At 39.7% G+C, this 11,162-nt stretch overlaps 1 protein-coding gene across 2 annotated transcripts; it reads left to right on the forward strand.

The window, feature by feature from the left end:
• Positions 1-621: 621 nt before the first annotated feature.
• On the forward strand, positions 622-10,324 carry lhx9 (LIM homeobox 9). 2 transcript variants are annotated; one of them, XM_070908818.1, is made up of 5 exons: positions 622-801; positions 1,712-1,914; positions 2,964-3,319; positions 6,844-7,046; positions 10,268-10,324. In XM_070908818.1, exons 1-5 carry the CDS (start codon positions 622-624, stop codon positions 10,322-10,324), a joined length of 999 nt encoding a protein of 332 aa, XP_070764919.1. The 2 variants fall into 2 exon arrangements, with proteins under 2 accessions (XP_070764919.1, XP_070764918.1); XM_070908817.1 differs by lacking the exon at positions 10,268-10,324 and adding an exon at positions 7,680-7,934.
• Positions 10,325-11,162: the final 838 nt, after the last annotated feature.

Genomic DNA, 11,162 nt, shown 5'->3' on the forward strand with positions numbered 1-11,162 from the left:
GAAGAGTGACAGCTCTTTGTTGGTGAATAGAAATCAGTGGCGGTGGAGAGAGAGAGAGCGAGAGAGGGAGAGAGAGGGAGAGAGGAGAGAGAGAGAGAGAGAGGGGAACTCCTCCTACCAAATTATTCAGACTGGGCAGGCTTTGCGGGCTCTTCACAAATAGGACACGGCTCTCAAATCCAGGCAGTCCCAACCTGACCTCCAAGCACCAAGGAACCCCTGACTGGGAAATCGGGAGAGAGAAATCACCAAAAAGAAACAACAAAAACTTTGTGTCATTATTTTTGGCGAGTGTTCACACTGTAGCCCCCCTCCCCTCCTCCCTCCCCACCACCACTACCACTTCCACACCGGTTTGTCGCATCACTTGGACTATATATTTTTTTCTGGAGGAGAGACATTCACGGGAAGAAGGAAAAAGCTGGTGCACCACCACCACTCCTCCTGTCCCACCCATGTTGTAGTTTCTTCGTTCTTCTTTTCTTCCAGTTGCCTTTGCACTCTGGCGAGGAGGTGATCTGAATCTCTGGGGTTGTGCTGTTGTTTTGTGTGCCTCTCTCAGAGCCTCAGAGCCCATTTGGATGCGCTGAGAGAGCGGGGCGCAGCGCTGCAGTACAGTATATGGAAGTTGTGGGCTGCAAGGCAGAGGCAGGCAGTTGCACGTTGCGTCCAGGACCGGGAGCCATGCTTTTCCACGGGATCTCCGGGGATCACATCCAAGGGATCATGGAGGAGATGGAGAGAAGGTCGAAAACGGAGTCGCGCCTGGCGAAGGGCATGCAGCTCAACGGGAGAGAGTCGGTAAGAGCCTGGCCGACCTGTGTTTGAATTAATGTTGAAACGGTTACGACTGTGGCACCGTTAACCTGCAAGGAAATGTTGCAGTCGTTCTGGGGTAAGTAGGAGACCAGTGAGGAGGATTTGTCAGTTACTTGTACGTGTTCAATTATGGTAAAAATATTTTAGGCTAAATATTGATCTAAAGTTCATTTTCTCCTGGGTAGTGGTTTTGTTATTGATAGTTTAAATGTGCAGTTATTCCACTAGCTGCTCAATTATAAATATCAAAATGAAAACAAACTGGCTGCAACTTTACATGCAGTTGCCTCTAAATATATTTGAAACACACACTTGACATCAATTAAAACATTGTACATAATATTTTTTTTATTTTTAATTCTGGAAATTATATATCTACAAATAACTTGACAAAAACATGGTCAGCTATTATTATTATTATTGTTATTATTGTATATATATATTATATATATTTGAGTTTTTTATTTGAACTGGGAATTTTGAATAGGCCTATATTCAGTATTTTGAATATATGTTTACCCCCAAAAACGGTTACAGTGCATTTGTTGTTTGCTTGTCTGCAAAGAAAGGGGAGATTAAACTAATAAAATGTTAGGTTAGCAATACTAATATCTGTCATTCTCCTCGATATTCAGTGAATTTCAGAGACACAGTTGTTTCATGGCTGGTGGTTATTCCTGCAGGGGAGCCCATGAACACACCGAGCATGCATTTGTTTAGCAGCGTGTTTAAAAGGCCTTGCCTTGGTAGATGAAAAATGTTTAATTTCGTGGCCAGAAAGCTACTAAAGGCCTTCTGTTACTGCTTTTGCATTATATATGCTGCATACGATTTCCCCAGCCGTCTCTTGAAGGAAGTAGTTGCCATGAGCCTCTCTCTCTCTCTGACTTAGACCATGCCTTCTATGAGCCCGGAGAAGCCTGCTCTGTGTGCCGGCTGTGGCGGCAAGATTTCGGATAGATACTACCTCCTGGCCGTGGACAAACAGTGGCACCTGCGGTGTCTCAAATGCTGTGAATGTAAACTAGCGCTGGAGTCGGAGCTAACGTGTTTTGCCAAGGATGGGAGTATCTATTGCAAGGAGGATTACTACAGGTAAGAAAAATGAAGGTTAATTATTTACATCGTTTTAGCTTTTAGTCTAAAATGTAGCCTCCGTGTCTGTCGCGCACGCGCGTGCACCCAGCCACCCTTGCACCCAGTGGTCCATTTATGCTCCTGGCTTCATAGGAAAATGCATTTTAAACTCTTAAATGAACAAATAACGACTTATTTTTTTGTGTACAGCCACTGTTAGCCCTGATTCAACAGGCGGTGGCTGTTCACTTGGAATTATTGTGATGCCTTTTTGGTCCAATCAGGCCTCCTTCTTGTCTGAATAAAATCACAATAGTGTCAATTAGAAATAGGTTATGATATGACATTGTTCTTTTATTCCTTTGTGGTTCAGCTGCCATCGTTTCTATGGCTCTGAGTGTAATGTAAACTACATTAACTTAATGTATGAGTCACCCTCTCAGAAACAAAGGAGTAGGCCTACACTACTGTACATTTCTCTCGTTGTTTGAAAATAATCTACCTTACAGAGGCTTTTTGTCAGCATGTACAGTGACTCAGCGTGCTCGAGTGTGGAAAATAACCAATGAAAAAAAAAAAAAAATCTGTTGTGGGTCAGGCATGTTGTCCCATATTTTAACATACATTTATAAAGCCATGCACATGCCAGGGTGTTATTTACAGGGTACTATAATAGTGAAATAACCCATGAAAGAAAATACGTTAGCTGTCTCACCAGCTGTGCCTACCTGTAGCCCTTTGTGTTTAATGTCCACTGTAGGTTTTATCACTGAAGCTTTTTTTTTTCTTCTTTTTTTTCTTTTTTTTACTTATTTAAGAGATAAAATATTCGCACATACAAACTATTTTTACACAAAACAAAATGTGGCCTATTGACCAGCCGTGCCTCAGGTGTAGGCCAGACGTGGCTATATTAGCTCAGAATGTATGTGTAATGTACAGGCCTGTTACAGTAGAGTGTTTTGGCCCTTGGCAGTGCAGGTTGTGTTTCTGCCGGCGCTTCTGTCCTTGTGTTTGTCCCATTTGGCCTCTAAGCACGAGGAGTCTTGACGATGTGTCTGTTCCAGAAGGTTCTCCGTGCAGAGGTGCGCGCGCTGCCACCTCGGGATATCGGCCTCGGAGATGGTGATGCGGGCGCGCGACTCCGTGTACCACCTGAGCTGCTTCACGTGCACCACTTGCAACAAGACGCTGACCACGGGCGACCACTTCGGCATGAAGGACAGCCTGGTGTACTGCCGGCTCCACTTCGAGACGCTGGTGCAGGGACCGGACTACCACCCCCAGCTCAACTTCGCCGAGCTGGCAGCCAAGGGCGGCGGCCTCACCTTACCCTACTTCAACGGCACCGGCACGGCACAGAAGGGAAGGCCGCGCAAGAGGAAGAGCCCGGCCATGGGCATAGATATACCCAGCTACACAGGTGAGGCAGCAGGCTGCTCGCAGCAGGGCCTCGAGCCAAGAACACGCACACACGCTCACGTGCGTGAATAGACCACCTACACCCTTCGTTGTTAGTTTTGGTGCAAAAGTAGCTATAACTGTTAGCCCTGTATACGATACGGGCAGGCCCAGGAGTGGTGAGCACGACGAGCCTTTTCCCGAACTGTAATCAGCTCCATGACATGAAACACCGAGCTATTCCTCATGTAGGTTAAGACCCCGGTTGGTCCACTGACCCTCATTTTGGAACCTTTTGCTGCATTGTGGTTTATGTAATCTTCACTAAAATCTACATGGTTCTCGGAAGTTTCGTCGTATCAATTTTTTTAAATTTTACTTTACTTTTTAAAAATATGGCATCAGAAATAATTAAAGTCAATAAATAAAGTGAAAATGTAAATAAAAAGAATAAATTCAGGGCCCCTTTTTTTCCATAAGACCCTCGCTTTTTTAATCCAGGCGGTTCCTGGATGCCCCAGCTGTAACAGCCGTAGGTCTACATGTCAGATATGAATACATCTGTCCTGCAGGCAATGCAAATTTAGGTGAACGTTGCCTGCGTGAAACGGCGCCCGCAGCCGTGGGCTAATTGATCTGCAGCTTTCTGTCCACGCGTCTTTAACGCACGGTTTTTGTGCTTTAAACTGTGGCGTGTGTTGCACGGAGAATGATCGAAATTTGACCTCGCCGTCAACTTTGCTCATCGACTTATAATTAAGACTAATTTGGGTCAAAATAAATGTGTAGAATGCGTGTGACGGAGGTAAACTCAGTTTGGGACTGTTGCGTAAAAATCGTGGCCAAAATCACGTTTTTGCATGCCTTTGACTTTTGTTGGAAGACAGAAAAAACTGTAAACAGAGTCAACATCAAGCTACTGTTAAACGTAGGTTTCATCTACAATCTTGCATTGAATCGCTGAATGTTATAACCCGACCCCCACCCCCCCCCACCCCTGCAGCGTCCCCATTTTGTTGTCGCTTTCTGCGAATTAGTGTGCGGTTGAGAAAGTTTGTCATTGTGCGCAAAGTTTCCTCTGTTCCTGGTGAATAGGGAGGAATAAGGGTAATCTGCGCGTTAATTGTTCTCCGTTAATTGAAGGTGACGTTGGAATCCCTGGCCTCCTGCGCGGCGGTCAGCACAGTTCTCAGGGACACAGCAGCGCCGTGCAGAGGGGCCTGCTGCAGGGAGAGGCCAGGGGCTCCAAACACAACACTGTACACTCAGCGCTCCGGTTGAAAGGGCTTCGGTTTGTTATTCGCTAACACAATTCCAAGAGATTATGCAAATGCTAAAGTTCTCATGGATGCCTTAATCGGAAAATAACTATTGTAGGGCGGTGATTGTTTTTTCTTTATTAAGAGGACACCACAACAAAGCGTTAAAATATAATGCAGCCACGACAGGTAAAAAGAAATACCACAGAGAAAAACACAATATACAGTAAGATGACATCCCTGTGAACTCATTATCAAGCACCACAGACACAGTAAAGGTCCCAGTGGGGATATTAAGTTTTTCATTTGGGATATTTAAATAGAACAAAATCGAATAGAATATTTTCTAATTTAAAAAGAGGCTTATTGGCCTCGTTAAGGTTAAGTGGCATGTCTTTTTTGGACTGGTTTTGACATTTTGAATGTCAAAATCTAATTATGTGATGAATTTATGACCATACAACATTCAAATTAGCCCATAAACTAAACATTTTTTTTTAAATAGAAAATAAAAATTTAGATAAATTAAATGAGGGAACAACTGAAAGATTTAGTCTTGACATGTTCTCTTTTCCAAAGTGTTCTTTCTCCTGTGTTGTGCTATAAACACACAAACTCACCTATTGTTCCTTCTCATTATAGTCTCAGACTGTTCAGGTTAATATATCGCTCTGCAGATCAGGAGACTCGTATTCATGACAAATAGGATGAGGTTTTGTTTGAGGTTTTGTTTCTGCTTTAGCGAGCACATTCATGTTCGTTCTCACCAGGGAAAGGTGTAGGTCTACAGAGTATTCCACACCACTCTGTAAAGTTTGGTCTTGTTTGGATATAGAGACCCCTAGTGGGTAATATCTAGTGAAACACAATCCAGTGAAGGCTGGAACAGAAGAACATAGATGTCAATGATTGTCATATTAATGGTGCATATAAGTGTCATAAGAAGAAGTCTCATGAAACAAAAAACATCACTCACGCCGTAACATGCAGCATAACATAATGCCACACATTTAAAAACATGTATCCCATAGTTTATTAAATCTGTATCTGCCTTTTTCAAATTTTACATTTTACATTACATACATTTTTGAGAAAGTGTTTGCACTGCATCCTTATGATGAAATGTTAGTTTAATTAATTTGATGTTTTATCAGCCACTGAGAAAAACAGCTGGTCAGCATTTTCGCTACAAGGAGACAAGAAATCAATACAACCTACTATATAAAAGAAATCCTATGCTTATCCTCTGCAGGCTAGGTTCCCTCTGCTTTTGCAGTAAAGTAAGAGATGAGAACTTATTAACTTAAGACCGGCTCTAACATAAATACTAGATTCTGTAGTATTCATTAATTGTATTTTGTTGCTAATTCTGCTTGCAATCAAATAAATGTCAGTCAAATGCTAATTTGTCACAATAGTGTAGAATTGTGCTAAAATATCATTTGTAAAACAATGTAATAATGAAATAAAGTGTTTAGATTTTTTTTCTTAATGCAGTGATAAAGGTTTCGGCAGCATGGTTTAGCCAAACATACGTTTAATTTAGTGGATCCGTTTATGCATTTCTTCATCTCTAAGTATTTTTACACATTCAGTGCCAAGCTATTGACAAATGAGGCCCATTAGGCCTATTAGTCTTTGCAAACACAAGCAGAAATAAATTAGCCCGGTCCCAGTGTATCGTTAAAATATATTATTTTGCCTTTTTTTTTTTTTTTTTAATTCTAATAACAGAACAATAACAAGATTCTATTAGAACCACAATAATCACAACTTCCAATGCATTATAATATGTAGAGGTTACGTTAATTTCACTTAGTTTCTTGACTGTTACCTATTCACATATTCTAATTGTTTGTTAAAAATGGTATAAATATAACAAACTTGAATTATTCACCATGATGGCATATTATAGATCTGTTAACATAACAAGTCAATGAAAATGTATGAACTTTCCACAATCAAGTCCATATGTGATAGCATGAATCTAATTCACTTAATTGGGTCTTTTCTTTCCCTGCACAACCTGACCACGTAACAAGATATTCAATTTAATATTGAGCCTTAAAATGTTTTTTATTAGTGACCATTGCCAATAACTGGATTCAGGCAGTTTTCTGATTTTAATAACGTCATCTTGGTAGTAGCGGAGTGATCTGCTTTATTACCAGTCACTTGTTGAGCACAGAGACTAGTTTTTCAGAAAACAAAATCACTGGCTGAGTTGAACATTTTTTGCGTATATCGGACTCTGAGCCGCCTCTGTGCTCTGCTCTCTGCCCTGCAGGCTGTAACGAGAACGACGCCGATCACTTGGACCGGGACCAGCAGTCCTATCCTTCAACACAGAAGACCAAACGCATGCGGACCTCCTTCAAGCACCATCAGCTGCGGACAATGAAATCCTACTTTGCCATCAACCACAACCCAGATGCCAAGGACTTAAAGCAGCTGGCCCAGAAAACAGGCCTCACTAAGAGAGTTCTACAGGTAAGCAGAGAGCCATTCTTCTAACTGATCTGATCACCCCATATCTGTGTCTGCACCCCACTCCTCCTCCATGTCCCTCTCATTTCATACCAGTATTATCATTGAAGCCATCTCTTTGATTTTGTTTGTTTGGTTGGTCCATTTAGTCATTAGATGTATATCCTGGGTTTTTTTTTATCTGAAATTTTGTAGATTCTTAAATGTTATTTTTTTTGGGAAAGAAAGGAGAAAAAGTCGTTCTTAAGTGTAGAGCCTTAAGTGTAAAACTGTAGCTGATATTATTAATAATGAGAGTGCACATGTTATTTTTATCTGTGGAACAGAAAAGGGTGTAATTCAACTCTCACAGATGAAAAATTTAAAAGGATAGGATTAATGTTTTGATTTGCTATTAAAATCCACATTCTTATATTCAGTGTTCAGGAGCTAACTGGTTCATTGTTATCTGCCCCATAAGCTCAAAATAATGTATGGAAATTGCCATATAAAGATTTATATACATAAGGAAAGGGCAACTTGATACAGTAATAGCTGTGATTACTTGATATGTAAACTACTGTACAAATGATACTTTCTTTTTAAAAATTAATCCTAAACACAAAAAGTAAAAGCCACATTGGGATTGGTTTGCAGGTTTGGTTCCAAAACGCAAGAGCCAAATTCAGAAGGAACGTTTTGCGACAGGAGAATGGAGGTGTTGATAAGGCTGATGGCACCTCACTCCCTCCACCCTCATCTGACAGTGGGGCCCTGACCCCCCCCTCCAGCGCGGCCACACTAACAGACCTGACAAACCCCTCTATCACTGTAGTGACCTCCGTCACCTCTAGTTTGGACAGCCATGATTCGGGGAGCCCTTCGCAAACTACCTTGACAAATCTTTTCTAACAAGCTATCTTTAGCAGACTGATTTTTTTTTTATCTGATTTTATTTGTTTTTTTGTTTTTTCTTTTATTTTATTTCCTCAATTTACATTTTATTTTTTTAAGTGACACCTTTAAATCTACCAGAGACAGCTCCTTGGAACAGAAAGTGCTGTACTGTGTACACAAACAAGAACAACAAGAGCAAGAACAGCAGCAACCACATTAAAACACAAGGAAATCATTTTAATGTGTAGCATTTGAAACCGCATGGCAGCGGTGCCTGTAGTTCACTTACAGTATGCAGAGATTGATTTTGAACGGGACATTTTGAGTTGAAGGCATTACAAAATTGTCATGGATTCCATAATTTATTGGAAAAAATAACTAAACATGAAGCTTGTCTGGAAAACTAGATTTTCTACTTGATTTGACTTTATTTGTACATTTGTATTGAATTATGATAAAATGAGCCCTTCCTAATTTATGCTTAATTGGTAAATTTAAAAATAATATGAATATTTTGCTCTCAGAAACCTGTAAATGTATGCACTGTGTTCGCACTATCCAATTTAAAGATTTTTTTTTTCTGTTTTGGAATAATTTGGGAAATAAACTTGTAGAATGTTCTGTATATGGGTAACTCCAGAAAACAGGCTTTAATTATTTCCGAATGTTTCAGTCTCTAAGACTGATTTGGATGGAATCAGACACTGAAATATCTCACAGAGCTACATGTAAAACATCTAAATTGCATTATAAGCACCTAACCATTGCAGCTTATATGGCAGGTAGATGCTGAAACCACATACATTTTTGTCTTGATTCACAAATCTACTGTGATAAAGAGAAAAGAAGCAAATTCCACAATCTGTACAGTGGTAACTGTTCAACATGTAATGCAGTCACATAATAATTATAAATCAGCGAGAGAAATTCAGATTGGAGAACAGTTTATGGACGCTGTTGTAATGGATTGTTTTCATGACAGAGCACTTTTTCTCGGATTTGTTGGCCTCATAGATTAACCGTAGTCAAATGGATAATTCCTCGTAAACATATCCATACATCCACAGCTAAACTCAATTGCACAGTGACAATATACTGCCCAGTGAAAAGTGCATTATTGTTTTTATCATGTTGCTCAGGGTAACGATGTGATTTTAAAAGGGAAAAAGGAGTAGGGGTGAGAAATTAAGCGGTTGCAACGTTGCAGACTAGATTTGTAGAGCTGACATGAACATTCAAATGACCTCAGATAGGTGGAGTCGTCAGAGGCAGCCAGTGGGAAATCATTGTCCATGTGTTCTCCTTTTTGGCCATATTTATACTTTCTTTAATGACACTTGCCACTGAACAGACCAAAAACATGTTTCTTCTGGCTGAAAGATAGAGCGAAAAGAAAGACAGAGCAAATCTTCAATGGAGTTGATACATTTCATTGTGAGCGTCACAATTTGTTCTATTGTAGAACAAAGTGGTACTCTAAATCTACTTAATGAAGTAGATGCCTAACTCAGTTCTACTATGTGCCTTATGCTATAACTTGGGAGAAAGTTTGTGAAATTCAGGATATATGTGTTCTTTGTTAACTGATTCACATCCTTTTGACGCCTCACTAGTTTTGTACTGTTTTGCATCTTATTTCCGAAGATCTTTTTATGGTGTATCCTGTTAAAAAGGGGGCAGCGATGTCATAGAAAGCATTTGTGCACTCTTTCAGATATAGTTGGGTAATCCAAGAACCTTATATATTGATCTTCGTGTTAATAGTTGAGTACAGTAAGTGTTCTATCAAGATTGTCCATGTTTCCCTGTTTCTTGATAAAGATGGTGTATAGAAACTATTTCCCCTTAAATATTTATGGACCAAACGGTTGTTATATATCTTATTAAATTTGTGTGAATAAAAATACTTTGCTTTAAATGGGTTTTATTTTTCATTACACTTGCCATTTTTTGTGTTCTATCTTGAAAACAATTTTCGTTTATCACATCAACAAATGAGAAAGCATTCAGTTATTAATGACCAGTTAAACGTCCTCATTTTTGCTTCCATTTTTAATTTCTATTTCCTATTTTATGATGTTTATGGTTTTTAACGTAATGCCCCATGGATTTGCATCTAAACCCTGCAGTCAAAAATATGAAATTGCTTTTTAATGCATGAACATGGCTTTAAAATTTAAATCAAAGGAATGCTGCAAAGCATATATTGATTTATATCTATATACATATATAGTATATATTTATGCATAACATATTGGTAAATCTAAAATGAAATAAGAGTAAATGCAGACCCCGTAAAGCCAGGTTGCTCTGTAGTTAATATATTCTTACTCTATCATTTCTTTCAGGGAGAACAAATCTTGGGGCATTACAGCCATACATCCCGACGTTTGAAAATTCCCTAAAGTATTAACAGAAGGGGGAAAACTTTGATGGGAATTCCTCACCATTGAAGACAAAGACAATATTAGGATAAGATGATAGCATATTGAGAACAAATAAACAACCAACATAAAACCTGTTTCAGTTGCAAATGTAACAGTATATGTTTCAAACAAAAGTTTGTCCTGAATGTTTGAATCCATCAACGGAGGAGACCCCACAATGTATGATATTTATGATATCAATGTGAAAAAAAAAACTTTCTGTATTGGAATGGTAAATGCACAAAAATGATAATAAAATGTATTGTAACATAGTATAAAAAAAACAAACAGAAAGTCACAGGATGTGATTAAAAGACAGCAGGCATCCAACATGACAACAGTGTGAAACAGAGATGGTATGGATGTTACTGGTACGAACACACACACACACACACACACACACACACACACACACACACACACACACACACACACACACACACACACACACACACATATATATACCACACACAACCTTTCTCCCACTGCCTTGCTCCTATGTAAGCACAATATATACCCACAATCTTTGTTTTTCCACCATACACACTGTTACACACACACATGCACAAATGCACACAAGCTGCTGCCCCCATGCACCCCACCCAAGACTCAGCTTGCTAAATAGAAGTTTTCTTTTGTCACAAGTGTCATTTCGTAAACACATGGCCTCCTTGAAACTCGGCAGCAGGATGCCCATCAAATGTGATGAGTGTATGAAGAGGACTGCAGAGCTGGAGCTTTGCCATCTGGCTGTACCGAGGGAAGGGAAGTGAAAAAACAAAGCAGATAAAGAAGAGATACTCATTTTGCATGCGCC

This window comes from Enoplosus armatus, chromosome 7 (assembly GCF_043641665.1).
Source record: "Enoplosus armatus isolate fEnoArm2 chromosome 7, fEnoArm2.hap1, whole genome shotgun sequence".
Classification (NCBI taxonomy): domain Eukaryota; kingdom Metazoa; phylum Chordata; class Actinopteri; order Centrarchiformes; family Enoplosidae; genus Enoplosus; species Enoplosus armatus.

Excerpts from the sequence above, each read along its gene's own strand:
- lhx9 (XM_070908817.1), top strand. The coding sequence starts at position 622 with ATGGAAGTTGTGGGCTGCAAGGCAGAGGCAGGCAGTTGCACGTTGCGT. Across the intron at positions 802-1,711 it reads AGCTCAACGGGAGAGAGTCG|ACCATGCCTTCTATGAGCCC; the intron begins GTAAGAGCCTGG and ends TCTCTGACTTAG. Across the intron at positions 1,915-2,963 it reads TGCAAGGAGGATTACTACAG|AAGGTTCTCCGTGCAGAGGT; the intron begins GTAAGAAAAATG and ends TGTCTGTTCCAG.